General features: G+C 36.6%; 1 protein-coding gene across 1 annotated transcript; it reads left to right on the top strand.

The window, feature by feature from the left end:
* Positions 1 to 398: 398 nt before the first annotated feature.
* Positions 399 to 1,290, top strand: LOC137771943 (olfactory receptor 5P3-like). Its single transcript, XM_068555749.1, is given in 3 exon segments — positions 399 to 996; positions 999 to 1,220; positions 1,223 to 1,290. Coding segments are annotated over 3 exon segments (888 nt in total).
* The last annotated feature ends 19,427 nt before the right edge of the window (positions 1,291 to 20,717 follow it).

The following is a 20,717-nucleotide window of genomic DNA, read 5'->3' as shown; positions in this document are numbered from 1 at the left end:
TCTTCTCCCTTTCATCATGTCTTTGGCTTAGAAGATACAGTTACTGGGTCCCTCATACCATCTAGTGGCTGTCTCTAGGATGTGCTCATGTGAGTCTATTCCTCACGGACCACCTAAACTAATTATATAAGGCAAATGTGACTTGAATGTGTTAAGTTGAAAAAAAAAAAAGATTTTTCTGAGTATTCCTGGCCTTCTATCAATGCACATTTATATTTTCAAGTCTTATGCAAGGTATTGTGTGTGAAAATATTTTCCCCAAATATTTACATGTGAGTGTGTATGTTAGGATTTTGTTATTATATAGCTATTGTAAAAATAAGTATGCAGATTATAGTATTTTCTTCTATTCTGATATCCACTTGTTTTTCTTTCAGTGGGTATCATTCTCAGTGTAGATGGGGACTGGAAACTACACAACTGTAACAGAGTTCATTATTTTGGGGTTAGCAGAGGATACTACAGTTTGTGCCATTTTATTTATTGTGTTTCTAGGGATCCACGTGGTCACCTTAATGGGCAATGTCAGCATAATCACATTAATCAGAAGCAGCCCTCAGCTTCATACCCCAAAGTACCTTTTCCTCTGCCATTTGGCCTTTGTAGACATTGGGTACTCCTCATCAGTCATACCTGTCATGCTCGTGGGCTTCCTCAAGGAAGGAACCTTTATCCGTGTTTCTGGTTGTGCCGCTCAGCTCTGTTCTGCGGTCACATTTGGGACGGCTGAGTGCTTCTTGCTGGCTGCCATGGCCTATGACTGCCATGTGGCCATCTGCTTGCCCCTGCTCTACTCCACCCACATGTCCCCCAGAGTCTGCATTCTCTTAGTGGGGGCTACCTATTAAGGTGGTTGTGTGAATGCTTGGACATTTACTGGCTGTTTGTTAAGCCTGTCCCTCTGTGGACTAAATAAAGTCAATCACTTTTTCTGTGATTATTCGCCACTTCTGAAGCTTTCTTGTTCTCATGATTTTACTTCTGAAATAATTCCAGCCATTCTTCTGGCTCCATCATTGTAGTTACTGTGTTTATCATCGCTTTCTCTTACATCATCCTTTTCTCAATCCTGAAGATGTGCTCTACTGAGGGGTGGCATAAAGCCTTCTCCACTTGCACCTCCCACCTCACAGCAGTCACTCTGTTTTATGGGACCATTACCTTCATTTATGTGATGCCCAAGTCCAGCTACTCAACTGAACAAAACAAAGTGATGTCTGTGATCCCCTGTTGAGCCCCCTCATCTACAGTCTCAGGAACAAGGAGGTTAAAGAGGCCATGAGAAAATGAATGGCTAGAACACATTGGTAGTCCTACTAAAGTAATCTGATTTTTAATAATAAGCACTGTGTAATGAAGACTTCTCCTGCAGATGAATAAATAATGTACTAAGTAAATTTCAGTGTATATTCATAGTATTCTAGACTCACAAATTTCATTTCTTGTTATTCTCAAGAAAATTTTCAATGTAAAAAAATAAATATGCATTCACCAAGATAGGAACATTAGCAAAAAAATATTTTATTCTCACTTTACTCACCATTTCTTGCATCTACAAGTACAAATCTTTTCAAATAAGTTCTATGCTCTTTGAATGCAGTCTTCAGAAATAACTGCTGGAAGCACCTGAAACTCCTTGAGTGGGAAATAAAGAGTAGTGTTGCCATCCATGATCTTGTCATCTGACAGAGATGGTGTCCATGATGTACAGATAATCTAAGGATTGAAATCAGTGATGCTGGTAGTTGTAAAGCTTCTGCTGCTTTGTGGTCTGAGGCTGAGCAACAGGATTCCTCCCACAATACCTCTGCAGGTGAGCCTCAGCAAGCCAAATCAGAGGATATCTGAAAGCTCCATTTATCTTAGCTCTTCCCTTTCAGGGATCTATTCTACAAAATACGTTCAAGAGTTTCCAGAAGAAAGACTATTGGGGGCTAATGGGCATGACCTGGCTCCTTTCTAGATCAAAAAAGTAAGGTTCCTTCTTTAAAGGTTATTTCAATCTTATCAAATATGCACTACATACTTCTGTAATGTGCGTTAAACCATTTCTTTCCCTCCTGGTCCTATTGCCTCTGATACTGAAATTCTCAGATTTCTTGAACATAATTTCACTGGAACTTCTGTGTTAGCCCTGAAACTCTTTAAACCAGATGGTTTCACTTATAGAATTTAAAATTATTTGTATTCTTATAGACCCCTTTGTGTTTTTTCTCCCAGTTGTTTTATTCTGTGTGGATAATTTTTAATAAAAACAGATAATATTTTTAAGGATCTCGTTTTTCCTTTAATAAATGTAAATACCAGATTAATCTTAATATAATTATATCATGTGATCTTTCTATTTAGTCATCAGCAATGATTCTACTGTCCACAATATTAAGTCCAGAGTGAGGTTAACTTCATGGCAGTGTGAGACATCTCTCCTTTCTGTTCCGCCTTTTAAACAACTAATTAGGCATCCATACGTGAACAAAAGTGCCTCAGTGGGAATTGTAGGATCCAGACCATACACTAAGGGATCCAGGAGGAGTCTTGCCCACCTGTGCATCTAGTAATAGGCAGAAAGACCTTAGTATGGGCCTCAAAAGCATCAGGAACCAGTGAACCTGCCCCAATTCCTCTCAGCCTTGGCCAAGGAAAACCTGGAGAGTGTGTACTTGGGCAGAAACCTATGGATCAGAGAGACTTTGTAGAAATTCAACCTTCCAGAGAAGTGATTCCAGCATGCTGTTGGAGCAAAATAATAATAGTAATAGTAAAACATGAGTTTGGATGCAGTGAAGACTGTAACTTTGCCAGTGCCATTGCTTCCCCAAGGAAACACTGCCTGGGGCAGAACTAGCAGGCAGTGTCCTCTCCTGCATAGGAAAAGGATAGCAGTGAGTGTGTGCTTGGATCCCCTGGCATTTCAAGACACTGCTGGAGAAGCCCATTTAAAAAAGTATTACTGAGGCAGGACCTTCATGATGCACAGGGGAGGGAAAAGATCAGAAAAGAAGCAGATAAGAATGTTAAAGGGCATTAAAGGGATGCAATTAAGCTGACTAATTCAGCAAGAAGTCCACCCATCAGCCTCTGGGAGCAGGTGTGTCCATACAAGGTCAGGGAAAAATCCCAGATATAATAGGACCAATGAAGACTATACCCCACTTAAAGGCAAATAGTAAAGGTGTGAGGGGGTGTCTGCTACTTCAAATGCAAAACTATCACTGTAAAATTACAAGGAACGTGAAGAATCAAGAAAATATGCCATCACCAAAAGATAACAATAATCCTCCAGTAACTGAACTCAACAGCACAAAATATTGCAATCTGACAAAGAATTCAAAATAGCTGTTTTGGGGAAACTCAACAAGCTACAAGAAAACACAGAAGGACAATATATGAAAAGTTGAGAAATTTAACAAAGAGATAGAAATTATAAAAAAAAGGAATCCAACAGAAATTCTGGAGCTGAAGAATGCAATAAATGAAATGAAAAATGCTATAGAGGGCATCTGTAGTAGAGTAGACCAAATGAGAGATAGAATAAGTGATCTAGATAATAGAACTTTGAAATAACCCATTCAGAAGAGAAGAAAGAAAAAAGCATGAAAAAGAACAAAGAAAAACTATATGATCTTTGGGATGTCATCAAATGTACAAATATTAAAATAATTGGGGTTCCAGAAGGAGAATAGAGGGAGAAGGGGGCAGAATGTTAGCTAAGAACTTCCCAAATCTGAGGAGAGACATGGACATCCAAGTTGACAAAGCTAATAGATCACCCTATTATCTCAATGCAAAAAGACCTTGTCCAAGGCATATTATAATGAAACTGTCAAAAATCAAAGATAAAAAGATAATGCTAAAAACAGAGAAAAAAGATTGTAACCTACAAAGGAACCTTCATTCCAATAGATTTCTCGGAAGAAACTGTACAGTCCAGGAGAGAATGGAATGATATATTCAAGGTGTTGAAAAAATTGCCAGTCAAGAATACTCTATCCAGGGGGGATTAACCAAGATGGCGGAGTAGAAGGACGTGCTCTCACTCCCTCTTGCGAGAGCACCAGAATCACAACTGGCTGCTGGACAATCATCGACAGGAAGACACTGGACTTCACCAAGGAGGATACCCCACGTCCAAGGACAGAGGAGAAGCCGCAGTGAGATGGTAGGAGGGGCGCAATCAGAGTAAAATCATATCCAATAACTGCTGGGTGGGTGACTCACAGACTGGTGAACACTTATACCACAGAAGTCCACCCACTGGAGTGAAGGTTCTGAGCCCCATGTCAGGCTTCCCAACCTGGGGGTCCGGCAATGGGAGGAGGAATTCATAGAGAATCAGACTTTGAAGCCTTGTGGGAATTGACTGCAGGACTTCGACAGGACTGGGGGAAACAGAGACCCCACTCTTGGAGGGCGCACACGGAATAGTGTGCGCATCGGGACCCGGGGGAAGGAGCAGTGACCCTCGGGGAGACTGAACCAGACCTACCTGCTAGTGTTGGAGGGTCTCCTGCAGAAGCGGGGCTGGCTCTGTTTCACCGTGGGGACAAGGACACTGGCAGCAGAGGTTCTGGGAAGTTCTCCTTGGCGTGAGCCCTCCCAGAGTCTGCCATTAGCCCCACCAAAGAACCCGGGTAGGCTCTAGTGTTGGGTTGCTTCAGGAAAAACAACCAACAGGGAGGGAACCCAGCCCCATCCATCAACAGTCAAGTGGGTTAAAGTTTTACTGAGCTCTGACCACCACAGCAACAGTCAGCTCTACCCACCATCAGAGCCTCCCATCAAGCCTCTTAGATAGCCTCAACCACCAGAGGGCAGATAGCAGAAGCAAGAAGGACTACAATCCTGCAGCCTGTGGAACAAAAACCACATTTACAGAAAGATAGACAAGATGAAAAGGCAGAGGGCTATATACCAGATGAAGGAACAAGAAAAAAACCCAGAAAAACAACTAAATGAAGTGGAGATAGGCAACCTTCCAGAAAAAGAATTCAGAATAATGATAGTGAAGATGATCCAGGACCTCGGAATAAGAATGGAGGCAAAGATTGAGAAGATGCAAGAAATGATTAACAAAGACCTAGAAGAATTAAAGAACAAACAAACAGAGATGACCAATACGATAACTGAAATGAAAACTACACTAGAAGGAATCAATAGCAGAATAACTGAGGCAGAAGAATGGATAAGTGACCTGGAAGACAGAATGGTGGAATTCACTGCTGCGGAACATACTAAAGAAAAAAGAATGAAAAGAAATGAAGACAGCCTAAGAGACCTCTGGGACAACATTAAATGCAACAACATTCACATTATAGGGGTCCCAGAAGGAGAAGAGAGAGAGAAAGGACCAGAGAAAATATTTGAAGAGATTATAGTCGAAAACTTTCTTAACATGGGAAGGGAAATAGCCACCCAAGTCCAGGAAGTGCAGAGAGTCCCTTACAGGATAAACCCAAGGAGAAACATGCCGAGACACATAGTAATCAAAGTGGCAAAAATTAAAGACAAAGAAAAATTACTGAAAGCAGCAAGGGAAAAATGACAAATAACATACAAGGGAACTCCCATAAGGTTAACAGCTGATTTCTCAGCAGACACTCTACAAGCCAGAAGGGAGTGGCATGATATACTTAAAGTGATGAAAGGTAAGAACCTAAAACCAAGATTAATCTACCTGGCAAGGATCTCATTCAGATTCGATGGAGAAATCAAAAGCTTTAGAGACAAGCAAAAGCTAAGAGAATTCACCACCAAACCAGTTCTACAACAAATGCTAAAGGAACTTCTCTAAGTGGGAGACACAAGAGAAGAAAAGGACCTACAAAAGCAAACCCAAAACAATTAAGAAAATGGTCATAGGAACATACATATCGATAATTACCTTAAACGTGAATGGATTAAATGCTCCAACCAAAAGACACAGGCTTGCTGAATGGATACAAAAACAAGACCCATATATTTGCTGTCTACAAGAGACCCACTTTAGACCTAGGGACACATACAGACTGAAAGTGAGGGGATGGAAAAAGATATTCCATGCAAATGGAAATCAAAAGAAAGCTGGAGTAGCTATACTCATATCAGATAAAATAGACTTTAAAATAAAGAATGTTACAAGAGACAAGGAAGGACACTACATAATGATCCAGGGATCAATCCAAGAAGAAGATATAACAATTATAAATATGTATGCATCCAACATAGGAGCACCTCAATACATAAGGCAACTGCTAACAGCTATAAAAGAGGAAATCGACAGTAACACAATAATAGTGGGGGACTTTAACACCTCACTTACACCAATGGACAGATCATCCAAAATGAAAATAAATAAGGAAACAGAAGCTTTAAATGACACAATAGACCAGATAGATTTAATTGATATATATAGGACATTCCATCCAAAAACAGCAGATTACACGTTCTTCTCAAGTGCGCACGGAACATTCTCCAGGATAGATCACATCTTGGGTCACAAATCAAGCCTCAGTAAATTTAAGAAAATTGAAATCATATCAAGCATCTTTTCTGACCACAACGCTATGAGATTAGAAATGAATTACAGGGAAAAAAACGTAAAAAGGACAAACACATGGAGGCTAAACAATGCGTTACTAAATAACCAAGAGATCACTGAAGAAATCAAAGAGGAAATAAAAAAATACCTAGAGAGAAATGACAATGAAAACACGACGACCCAGAACCTATGGGATGCAGCAAAAGCGGTTCTAAGAGGGAAGTTTATAGCTATACAAGCCTACCTCAAGAAACAAGAAAAATCTCAAGTAAACAATCTAACCTTACACCTAAAGAAACTAGAGAAAGAAGAACAAACAAAACCCAAAGTTAGCAGAAGGAAAGAAATCATAAAGATCAGAGCAGAAATAAATGAAATAGAAAAAAAGAAAACAATAGCAAAGATCAATAAAACTAAAAGCTGGTTCTTTGAGAAGATAAACAAAATTGATAAGCCATTAGCCAGACTCATCAAGAAAAAGAGGGAGAGGACTCAAATCAATAAAATCAGAAATGAAAAAGGAGAAGTTACAACAGACACCGCAAAAATACAAAGCATCCTAAGAGACTACTACAAGCAACTTTATGCCAATAAAATGGACAACCTGGAAGAAATGGACAAATTCTTAGAAAGGTATAACCTTCCAAGACTGAACCAGGAAGAAACAGAAAATATGAACAGACCAATCACAAGTAATGAAATTGAAACTGTGATTAAAAATCTTCCAACAAAAAAAAGTCCAGGACCAGATGGCTTCACAGGTGAATTCTATCAAACATTTAGAGAAGAGCTAACAGCCATCCTTCTCAAACTCTTCCAAAAAATTGCAGAGGAAGGAACACTCCCAAACTCATTCTATGAGGCTACCATCACCCTGATACCAAAACCAGACAAAGACACTACAAAAAAAGAAAATTACAGACCAATATCACTGATGAATATAGATGCAAAAATCCTCAACAAAATACTAGCAAACAGAATCCAACAACACATTAAAAGGATCATACACCACGATCAAGTGGGATTTATCCCAGGGATGCAAGGATTCTTCAATATACGCAAATCAATCAATGTGATACAGCATATTAACAAATTGAAGAATAAAAACCATATGATCATCTCAATAGATGCAGAAAAAGCTTTTGACAAAATTCAAAACCCATTTCTGATAAAAACTCTCCAGAAAGTGGGCATAGAGGGAACCTACCTCAACATAATAAAGGCCATATATGACAAACCCACAGCAAACATCATTCTCAATGGTGAAAAACTGAAAGCAATTCCTCTAAGATCAGGAACGACACAAGGATGTCCACTCTCACCACTATTATTCAACATAGTTCTGGGAGTCCTAGCCACGGCAATCAGAGAAGAAAAAGAAATAAAAGGAATACATATTGGAAAAGAAGACGTAAAACTGTCACTGTTTGCGGATGACATGATACTATACATAGAGAATCCTAAAACTGCCACCAGAAAACTGCTAGAGCTAATTAATGAATATGGTAAAGTTGCAGGATACAAAATTAATGCACAGAAATCTCTTGCATTCCTATACACTAATGATGAAAAATCTGAAAGAGAAATTATGGAAACACTCCCATTTACCATTGCAACAAAAAGAATAAAATACCTAGGAATAAACCTACCTACGGAGACAAAAGACCTGTATGCAGAAAACTATAAGACACTGATGAAAGAAATTAAAGATGATACCAACAGATGGAGAGATATACCATGTTCTTGGATTGGAAGAATCAACATTGTGAAAATGAGTATACTACCCAAAGCAATCTACAGATTCAATGCAATCCCTATCAAATTACCAATGGTATTTTTTACGGAGCTAGAACAAATCATCTTAAAATTTGTATGGAGACACAAAAGACCCCGAATAGCCAAAGCAGTCTTGAGGCAAAAAAATGGAGCTGGAGGAATCAGACTCCCTGACTTCAGACTATACTACAAAGCTACAGTAATCAAGACAATATGGTACTGGCACAAAAACAGAAACATAGATCAATGGAACAAGATAGAAAGCCCAGAGATTAACCCACGCACCTATGGTCAACTAATCTATGACAAAGGAGGCAAAGATATACAATGGAGAAAAGACAGTCTCTTCAATAAGTGGTGCTGGAAAAACTGGACAGCTACATGTAAAAGAATGAAATTAGAATACTCCCTAACACCATACACAAAAATAAAGTCAAAATGGATTAGAGACCTAAATCTAAGACTGGACACTATAAAACTCTTAGAGGAAAACATAGGAAGAACACTCTTTGACATAAATCACAGCAAGATCTTTTTTGATCCACCTCCTAGAGTAATGGAAATAAAAACAAAAATAAACAAGTGGGACCTAATGAAACTTCAAAGCTTTTGCACAGGAAAGGAAACCATAAACAAGACGAAAAGACAACCCTCAGAATGGGAGAAAATATTTGCAAATGAATCAACGGACAAAGGATTAATCTCCAAAATATATAAACAGCTCATTCAGCTCAATATCAAAGAAACAAACACCCCAATCCAAAAATGGGCAGAAGACCTAAATAGACATTTCTCCAAAGAAGACATACAGACGGCCACGAAGCACATGAAAAGATGCTCAACATCACTAATTAGTAGAGAAATGCAAATCAAAACTACAATGAGGTATCACCTCACTCCTGTTAGAATGGGCATCATCAGAAAATCTACAAACAACAAATGCTGGAGAGGGTGTGGAGAAAAGGGAAACCTCTTGCACTGTTGGCGGGAATGTAAATTGATACAGCCACTATGGAGAACAATATGGAGGTTCCTTAAAAAACTAAAAATAGAATTACCATATGACCCAGCAATCCCACTACTGGGCATATACCCAGAGAAAACCGTAATTCAAAAAGACACATGCACCCGAATGTTCATTGCAGCACTATTTACAATAGCCAGGTCATGGAAGCAACCTAAATGCCCATCAACAGACGAATGGATAAAGAAGATGTGGTACATATATACAATGGAATATTACTCAGCCATAAAAAGGAACGAAATTGAGTCATTTGTTGAGACGTGGATGGATTTAGAGACTGCCATACAGAGTGATGTAAGTCAGAAAGAGAAAAACAAATATCGTATATTAATGCATGTATGCGGAACCTAGAAAAATGGTGCAGATGAGCCAGTTTGCAGGGCAGAAGTTGAGACACAGATGTAGAGAATGGACATATGGACACCAAGGGGGGAAAACTGCGGTGAGGTGGGGATGGTGTTGTGCTGAATTGGGCAATTGGGATTGACATGTATACACTGATGTGTATAAAACTGATGCCTAATAAGAACCTGCAGTATAAAAAAACAAACAAAACAACTAATACTAAACTTTCATTGGGTTATTTGTATGGAAATATGTTAATATAAATGTTTCAGACATTACATGAAATTTCTAAAAATCTTATATTTGTATTTGTATGGAAATATGTATGGAAATATGTTAATATAAATGTTTCAGACATTAAAAAAAAAACACAAAAATCTCAAGTAAACAATCTAACCTTACACCTAAAGAAACTAGAGAAAGAAGAACAAACAAAACCCAAAGTTAGCAGAAGGAAAGAAATCACAAAGATCAGAGCAGAAATAAATGAAATAGAAAAAAAGAAAACAATAGCAAAGATCAATAAAACTAAAAGCTGGTTCTTTGAGAAGATAAACAAAATTGATAAGCCATTAGCCAGACTCATCAAGAAAAAGAGGGAGAGGACTCAAATCAATAAAATCAGAAATGAAAAAGGAGAAGTTACAACAGACACCGCAAAAATACAAAGCATCCTAAGAGACTACTACAAGCAACTCTATGCCAATAAAATGGACAACGTGGAAGAAATGGACAAATTCTTAGAAAGGTATAACCTTCCAAGACTGAACCAGGAAGAAACAGAGAATATGAATAGACCAATCACAAGTAATGAAATTGAAACTGTATTTAAAAATCTTCCAACAAACAAAAATCCAAGACCAGATGGCTTCACAGGTCAATTCTATCAAACATTTAGAGAAGAGCTAACAGCTATCCTTCTCAAACTCTTCCAAAAAATTGCAGAGGAAGGAACACTCCCAAACTCATTCTATAAGGCCACCATCACCCTGATACCAAAACCAGACAAAGACACTACAAAAAAAAAAAATTACAGACGAATATCACTGATGAATATATATGCAAAAATCCTCAACAAAATACTAGCAAACAGAATCCAACAACACATTAAAAGGATCATACACCACGATCAAGTGTGATTTATCCCAGGGATGCAAGGATTCTTCAATATACGCAAATCAATCAATGTGATACAGCATATTAACAAATTGAAGAATAAAAACCATATGATCATCTCAATAGATGCAGAAAAAGCTTTTGACAAAATTCAACACCCATTTCTGATAAAAACTCTCCAGAAAGTGGGCATAGAGGGAACCTACCTCAACATAATAAAGGCCATATATGACAAACCCACAGCAAACATCATTCTCAATGGTGAAAAACTGAAGGCATTTCCTCTAAGATCAGGAATGAGACAAGGATGTCCACTCTCACCACTAGTATTCAACATAGTTCTGGAAGTCCTAGCCACGGCAATCAGAGAAGAAAAAGAAATAAAAGGAATACATATTGGAAAAGAAGACGTAAAACTGTCACTGTTTGCAGATGACATGATACTATATGTAGAGAATCCTAAAACTGCCACCAGAAAACTGCTAGAGCTAATTAATGAATATGGTAAAGTTGCAGGATACAAAATTAATGCACAGAAATCTCTTGCATTCCTATACACTAATGATGAAAAATCTGAAAGAGAAATTATGGAAACACTCCCATTTACCATTGCAACAAAAAGAATAAAATACTTAGGAATAAACCTACCTAGGGAGACAAAAGACCTGTATGCAGAAAACTATAAGACACTGATGAAAGAAATTAAAGATGATACCAACAGATGGAGAGATATACCATGTTCTTGGTCTCTATCCCAAACCAATGGGATACTGCAAAAGCAGTTCTGAGAGGAAATTTTACAGCAATATATGCATTTTTAAGAAAATAGAAAGCTCTCTATAAAATAGATAACTAATAAGAACCTGCTGTATAGCACAGGGAACTCTACTTCTCTTCGCTGTACAGTAGAAACTAACACAACATTGTAAAACAACTATACCCCAATAAAAAAAATTTAAAGAAAATAGAAAGCTCTCAAATAAAAAACTTAACATTAAACCTCAAGGAACTAGCAAAAGAAGAGCAAACTAAACCAAAAGTTAATAGAATAAAGGAAATGACAAAGATCAGACTGGAAATAAATGAAATAGAGAACAGGAAAGCAATACAAAACAGTAAGAAAACTAAGAGCTGATTTTACAAAAAGATCAAATTGACAAACCTTTAGCTAGACCAACTAAGAAAAAGGAGAGAAGGCTCAAATAAATAAAATCAGAAATTAAAGGGGAAACATTACAACTGATACCACAGAAATACATAGGATCATGAGACTTACTAGAAATAGTTATATGCAATCAAATTGGATAACCTAGAAGAAATGGATAAATTCCTAGAAAAGCGCAACATGCTAAGACTGAATCAGGGAGACATATTAAATCTAAATAGACCAAAAACAAGTGTAAGGAGATTGAATCAGTAATCAAAAGCCTGCCAACAAAGAAAAGCCCAGGACCAGATGACTTCATTTGTGAATTCTACCGAATATTTAAAGGCGATTTAATGCCGATCTTTTTCAAACTCTTCCTCCAAAAATGAAGAGGAAGGAACACTTCCAAATTCATTTTATGAGGTCAGCTTTACACTGATACGAAAGCCGGATAAGGACACTGAAGGAAAAGAAAACTTAGACCAATATCCCTGATGAACATAGGTGCAAAAATTCTCAAAAAATATTAGCAAATTGAATTCCACAATGCATTAAAAGATCATACATCCTGCAGAAGTGGGAGTTATCCCTGGAATGCAAGGATGTTTCAACATAGGCAAATTAATAAATGTGATACACTGCATTAATAGAATGAAAAATAATTATATAATCATCTCAGTAGACGCAGAAAAAGCATTTGACAAAACGCAACATCCTTTCATGATTAAAAAAAACCCTCAGTAAATTGGGTATAGAAAGAATATACCTCAACATAATAAAGACTATGTTTGGCAAACACACAACTAACTTCATACTCAATAGTGAAAGATTGAAAGCTTCCCCTCTAAAATCAGGTATAAGACAAGGGCGCCCACTCTCACCATTCATACTTAACATGGTACTGGAAGCCCTAGCTAGAGCAGTTAAGCAATACAAAGAAATAAAAGACATCCAAATCAGAAAGGAAGAAGTAAAATTGTCATTTGCAGATTATATTATCTTATATACAGAAAATCCTAAAAAAAATAACAAAAACACTGTTAGAACTAATCAATGGGTTTAGTATAGTTGCTGGATATAAAATCAACATACAGAAATCAGCTGTATTTCTATACACTAACAACAAAATATCTGAAAATTGGGGCTTCCCTGGTAGCACAGTGGTTGAGAATCTGCCTGCTAATGCAGGGGACACGGGTTCGAGCCCTGGTCTGGGAGGATCCCACATGCCACGGAGCAACAAAGCCCGTGAGCCACAACTGGTGAGCCTGCGCGTCTGGAGCCTGTGCTCCGCAGCAAGAGAGGCCGCGATAGTGAGAGGCCCGCGCACCGTGATGAAGAGTGGCCCCCACTTGCCACAACTAGAGAAAAAGCCCTCGCACAGAAACAAAGACCCAAGACAGCCATAAATAAATAAATTAATTAATTAATTAAAAAAGATACAGGATGCCCACTTCAATTTGCAGTTCAGATAAACAATGAAAAATATTTTTAAAAAAATCTGAAAATGAAATAAAGAAAACTATCTCATTCTCTATAGCAATCCTGAGAAAGAATAACAAATCTGATGCATCACACTTCCTGATTTCAAACTACACTACAAATCTATAGTAATTGAAACAGTATGGTACTGGCATAAAAATAGACACATAGACCAATGGAATAGAATAGAGAGCCCAGAAATAAACCTCCATATATACAGTAAACTAATATTTGACAAGGGAGCCAAAAAGATGCAATGGGGAAAGGATGATCTCTTCAACAAATTGTGTTAGGAAAACTGGATAATCACAAACAGAAAAGTGAAATTGGACCCCTAATTTATACCACTCAGAAAAGTAACTTAAAGTGGATTAAAGACATAAACATAAAACCTGAAACTGTAAAACTCCTACAATAAAACATAGGGAATAAACTTCTTAACACTGGTCTTGGTGGTGATTTTTGGGATATGACACCAAAAGCATAAGCAACAAAAGCAAAAATCAACAAATGAAACTACATCAAACTAAAAAGCTTCTGCACAGTAAAAGAAAGAACAAGTGAAAAGGCAACCTACAAAATGGAAAAAAATATTTGCAAACTATATATCTGATAAGGGGTTAATATCCAAAATATATAAATAACTCGTACAAATCAATAACAGACAAACAGAAAAACCCTCCAGAAACAATTCTCTTAAAAAATGAGTAGAGGATTTTCCAAATGTCTTGCAGTACATAAACATGGGATATCTTTCCATTTATTTGTGTTGTCTTCATTTTCCTTCATCAGTGTCTTTTAGTTTTCAGACTATAGATCTTTCACTTCCTTGGTTAAGTTTATTCCAGGTATTTTATTCTTTTTGATGCAATTGTAAATTGGATTGTTTTCTTGATTTCTCTTTCTGGTAGTTCATTATAAGTTTATAAAATAACAGATTTCTGTAAATTAATTTTGTATCCTGCAACTTTATTGAATTTATTTATTCTAATGGTTTTTTGTCAGAGTCTTTAGGATTTTCTATATAGAGTATCATGTCATCTGAAAACAGTGAGTGTTGTACTTCTTCCCCTTCCAATTTGGATGCCTCCCCTCCTTTTTTTCTTGTCAGATTGCTGTGGCTAGGACTTCTAATGCTATGTTAAATAGAAGTGGCAAGAGTGGGCATCACTGTCTTGCTGCTGAGTATGATGTTAGCTGTGGGTTTGTCATAAATGGCCTTTATGTGTTTAGGTATGTTCCCTCTATAACAAATTTGTTGGAAGTTTTAATCATGAATGGATGTTGAATCTTGTCAAATGCTCTTTCTACATCTGAGATGATCGTGTGATTTTTATCCTTCATTTTGTTAATGTGGTGTATTATGTTGTTTGATTTGCAGATACTGAGGCAATCTTGCATCCCTGGATAAATCCTACTGGATCATGATGCATGATCCTTTTTATGTATTGTTGAATTCATTTTGCTAATATTTTGTTGTGAATTTTTGCGTCTATCTTCATCAGAGATATTGGCCTGTAATTTTCTTTCTTTGTAATATCATTGTCTGGTTTTGGTGTCAGGGCAATCTTGGCCTTGTAGAATGAATTTAGAAATGTTCCCTTTTCAATTTTTTGGAATAGTTTGAGTAAGATCGGTATTAACTCTTCATTAAGTGTTTAGTAGAATTCCTCTGTTAAGTTGTCTGGTCCTGGATGTTCGATTGTTGGGAGTTTTTTGATTACTGATTCAATTTCATTACTAGTAATCATTCTTTTTGGATTTTCTGTTTCTTCCTGATTCACTCTTAGAAAATTGTATGTTTCTAGGAATTTATCCATTTCTCCTAGGTTGTCCAATTTTGGGTGTATACATGTTTGTAGTATTCTATTATGATTGTATTTCTGTAATATTGGTTGTAACTTCTTTTTCAAATCCAATTTTATTTATTTTGGCCCTTTTGTTTCTTGATGAGCCTGGCTAAAGGTTTATCAATTTAGTTTATCTTTTCAAAAAACCAACTCTTAGTTTCATTGATCTTTTCTGTTTTTTGCCTCTATTTTATTTATTTCCAATTGTTTCCTTCCTTCCACTTACTTTGAGCTTTGTTTCTTCTGCTTTTTCTAATTTCTATAGGCAGAAAGTTAGGTTGTTCATTTGAGGGTTTTTTTTTGTTTGTTTCTTGAAGTATGCCTGTATCACTATAAATTCCCTCTTAGAACTGCTTTTACTGTGTCCCATAGATTTTGGAAAGTTGTGTTTCTATTTTCAGTTGTCTTAGGGTAATTTTTGATGTCCTCTTTGATTTCTTCACTGACCCATTGGTTTTTCAGTAGTATGTTTTTTAACCTTCACTTGTTCATGTTTTTTGCAGTTTTGTTCTTACAGTTGATTTCTAATCTCATAGTGTCGTTGTTGGAAAAGATGCTTGATATGATTTCAGTCTTCTAAAATTTTGAGACTTGTTTTGTAGCCTAGCATGTGATCTATTTTGGAGAAAGTTCCATGTGCACTTGAGAAGAATGCTATTTTTGGATGAAATGTTCTGTAGGTATCTATCAAGTCCATCTGATCCAGCCTGGATCATTTGGCCACTCTTTTCTGATTGATTTTCTGTCTGGATGATCTGTCCATTGATGAAAGTGGTGTATTAAAGTCCTCTACTACTATTGTATTACTGTCAACGTCTTTCTTTATGTCATGTCTCTTAATACTTGCTTTGTATGTTTAGGTGTTCCTATATTAGGTGCATATATGTTTATGAATGTTGTATCTTTGTCTTTTGCTATAGACTTTATTTTAAAGTCTATTTTGTCTGATATAAGTATTGCTCCCCCAGTTTTCTTTCATTTTTATTTGCATAGACTATCTTTTTCCATCCTTTCACTTTCAACCTTTGCATGTCTTCAGCTCTAAAGTGTCTCTTGCAGGCAGTGTATAGGTGGGTCTTATTTTTTTATCCATTCAACAAACATATGTCTTTATTTATTTATTTTTTGCCCCACTGTGAGGCATGCAGAATCTTAGTTCCCTTACCAGGGACTGAACCTGCACCCCGTGCAGTGGAAGCATGGAGTCTTAACCACTGGACCACCAGGGAAGTCCCCATATGTCTTTTAATTGGAGCATTTAGTCCATTTACATTTAAAGTGATTATTGATAAGTATGTACTTACTGCAACTTTGTTCATTGTTTTCTGGTTGCTTTTGTAGCCTTCTCTGTTCTTTTATTATTCTTTTAGCCTCTTCCTTTGCAGTTTGACAGTTTTCTTTAGTGTTATGCTTGAGTTCTGTTTTCTTTGTTTTTTTGTGTGTGTATATATTGTAGGTTTTTGATTTGTGGTTACAATGAAGTTCATATATATTGACATAATATATCCCTTTGTTTTAAACTATAGTTGTTTACATTCAAGCACATTCTCAAAGCTCCACATTTTTTACTCCCAACCCCACATTTTATGTTTTTGATGTCATATTTTACATCATTATGTGTACCCCTTAACTGTTCATTGTAGTTATACAATTTTTGTCTTTTAACTTTTGCAGTAGCTTTTTTCAAGTGGATGATCCACTGCCTTTACTAATACATTTACCTTTACCAGTGAGTTTTTTTACTTCATATATTTTCTTATTTCTTGTTATAGTCATTTCTTTTTCACTTAAAGAAGACCCTTTAACAGTTCTTGTAAGGCTGGTTTAACAATGATGTGTGTTTCTAGTTTTTGCTTGTCTGGGAAATTCTTTATCTCTTCTTCAGTTCTGAAGCTTGCCAGGTAGAGTATCCTTTGTTGTAGGTTTTTTCCTTTCAGCACTTTAAATGTATCATGCCACTTCCTTCTGGACTGCACTGTTTCTGCTGAAAAATCAGCTGACAGCATTAGGGGGATCCCCTTTTATGTGACTCTCTTTTTCTCTCACTAACTTAAAATTTTTCTTTTTATCCTTAACTTTTGCCATTTTAATTATGATATGTCTTGGTGTGGGTCTCTTTGGGTTCATCTTGTTCGAAACTTTCTGCACTTCCTGGGCCTAAATATCTTTTTCCTTCTTCAGATTAAAGAAAATTTTAGCCATTATTTTATCAAATATGTTTTTCTAGCCCTTTTCCTCTCTCTTCTCCTTCTGAGACCCCTATAATGTTAGTACACTTGATGTTGTCTCATGGGTCCCTTAAAGTATGCTCATTAAAAATTTTTTTTCTTTTTTTGTTCTGATTGGCTGATTTCAACCATTCTGTCTTCCAGGTTGCTTATGTGTTCTGTATCACCTAATCTGCCATTAATTCCTTCTAGTGTATTTTTCATTTCAGTTATTGTATTCTTCAACTCTCAACAGTTCTTTTTATATTTTCTAGTCCTTTGTTGAAATTCGTACTATGTTCCTCTATTCTTTTCTAAGTTCAGTGATTATTTTAATAACCATTGCTTTGAACTCTTTATCAGGTAAGTTACTTATCTGCATTTCATTAAGTTTTCTTTTCTGTGGTTTTATCTCATTCTCTCATTTGGAGCATATTCCTCTGTCTTCTCATTTTGTCTGACTTTCCCTCTTGGTCTATGAAATTAGGTGAAGCAGTTACCTATCCTGGTCTTGAAGGTGTGTGCTTGTGGGGGAGCATCGCTTTGCAGTCTGTGTGTGCTCAGTGGCTTTGGTGGGAGATCTAGATCTGAAATGAGCAAGGGTCATGAGTTCTCCTGGTTTGAGCTGGCAGCTACCACCTTGGTGGGGATTAGGGCTGGAGACAGAGTGGCTAGAGTCAGAGCCTGGTGTAAACCATGGATTCTCCTGTGGCATAATGGCAGTTGCTGCCTTGGTGGGGGTATGGCTGGAGCCAGAGGGGCTTGAACTACAGCCTGGAGCAAGCTGCAGCTAGTCTTGAGACATGCTGGCAGTCACACCTTGGTGGGGGTTTGGCAGAGAGGCTGCAGCTGGAGACTGGTGCAGGCTGGGGTAGGGTGTTCTGGGGCAATCAGCAGGTTAGCCAGAGCACCAGGAACTTTTCAATCTTCTGCTTCTGCACTGATATTGAGAGTAAGCAAGTCTGTGAGTGTGCTTTTCAAGAACAGAGTCTCAATTTCCTACAGCCTTCTGGTAAGCCCCACTGGTTTTCAAAACCAGGAAATGGGGCTTATCTTCCTAGTACTTGACCGCAGGGTTGGGGTGCCCAATGTGGGGCTGAAACCTCTCTCTTCTTAGGGAGTATCCCTGAGCCTGTGATATTCTCCTCCTCTGGGTTGCCCACTGAGGGTGTGGGTCCCAACTCAATCACTTCTCCTCTGCTACTAGACTCTGTGTGGTTCTTTCTTTGGTTGTAGAAGAGTCATTTGTCTAGTCTTCAGGTTATCCTTAGAGAAAGTTGCTATATATATATTTGTAATTTTGATGTGTTTGTGGGAGGTGAGCAGGGTCCTCCTAATCTGCTATCTTGATCACACATTCTTCTACCATTTTATATTTGTAGTGTAGTCCTTAACCTGATGTATTAAACAGAACAAATGTTTAGCTATGAGATAATTTATTATATTATACTTCCAATAATTATCAAATGGAAGTACACAAACAACTAGAAAATAGAAGAGACTGGTCGCTTGAGAACTGACAGAATCCTTAAAGATTAGTTATATTTGTGTGAGGTGCACTGCTCAATATTCTCTTGAGAATGTGATAATGACCCCTGGTGCTTTTGAATTCACATTTGAATCTCAAGACTCTTCAGAGATTTATCCTCAAAGGCAAACAATAAAATAGCACAGCTGTTATTTTACAACAATGACTTTGAATTTATTACTGTAAGATGAATGAATTCTCATTTTTAGAGGTAAGATATTTGGCTTTTGTGAGTTAATCAGTTGTCCTGATTTTCAATAACCATTTGAGAACACTTTACTCTCTAAAGTTGTATCTCTTCTCACAAGCCAGGAGAAACAGGGCAGATGCTATCCAGCAGTCAGCTAGCAAGTAACCTTAGCTGAATTAACCTGTTTCTATAGTCTACTTAGTGTATAAATAGTCATAATTCAAGTTACCATGATTCCTCATTTTTCCACCCATAAGACCAGAAACTCACATGGTCTTTCAACAATATTAAACTTGGTACTCCGCCCATAAGTATTATACTATAAAATTCACTACATTTAAGGTGCTTTGGGGACTTACTGTTTGTAAATATCTTGGAAAGACTTCCTTTGTTTATTGTTCTGAAGACTTAGGCTTACAGGCAACCAGAGGCTTTTGGGCAAAGTTGAGAATACAAAGCCAGAAAACTTGGAGATGAGTTTCAACCTGGCAACTTGCTGGGCGAACCTGGGTACACTTCTTAACTTTTTAAGCTGGAACTTTATTCACCTGTATATTATGTTGAAACGAATACTATTTTGTTCTATATTACTCCAATTTGAAAACATAATTACATTAGGAAATGATCAGATTTGAGTGAATGTAGTTTATGTCCTAGATATTAAACATGTAAGATTTTGCACAGTAATTATATTGATATTTCAAACTAATTGAGAAAACAATATTTAATTGTAAATGTTAAATAAACATAATACACTTATAATAGCTGACTTCATTTATAACCTTAATTCGAACTTTCTTTCCCTTTCTTCTTTGTCCAATTAAGAAAATTGTATTTCTCCTTTTAAAAACATGGTCTTGTTTTATTGAGAGAATTTGTAAACTTTGTGATTAACTAGGCACCTCTTTTATACTTTAGCTGTCAGAAAGTAGCAATGTAATTTGTTATCCACCCATTTCCAAGAAACTTGACTTCATCATAAGTATTCTTTAATTTCATTTATAGCATAGTTACTAAAGGAATGGACTGTATTCAAACTACCTGAGATTCACATCTTGATTCTACCATTTGCTATGTAAACTTAGCTCAGTTACATTGCCAAATTCAGTTTCATTGTCTACAAATGAGATAGAATACTTAATATTATTTCATACAAATTAGAATAGAACTATATAGAAAATTCTTAACCCAAGGCTTGCCATTTAGTAAATATTCAATAACTGTTGGGTATTATATAATATAAAGAATAAAAGATATACATTATTTGAAGCAGGTTTTCCCATGTTAGTGCTGAAAACAATTTTTAAAATATAGAATACTCATTATATAAATAAATAAAATTTTCTACTCTAAAATATATATAAAAATAAAAGAATATGTCTTTAAAGTAAAAAAAATTAGTCCAAACCTAACTTGAATAATTTACTTGTTTATAATAAACTATGTGTATTAATAAAAAGAAAACTATCAAATTCAAAACTTCTTTAATGTAATGTCTCATCACAGGTTCATTTTGGTAGCAGCTACCCTATCTC

The sequence above is a fragment of the Eschrichtius robustus genome, chromosome 11, assembly GCF_028021215.1.
Source record: "Eschrichtius robustus isolate mEscRob2 chromosome 11, mEscRob2.pri, whole genome shotgun sequence".
Classification (NCBI taxonomy): domain Eukaryota; kingdom Metazoa; phylum Chordata; class Mammalia; order Artiodactyla; family Eschrichtiidae; genus Eschrichtius; species Eschrichtius robustus.
This window is presented reverse-complemented; position numbering and strand designations above follow the sequence as displayed.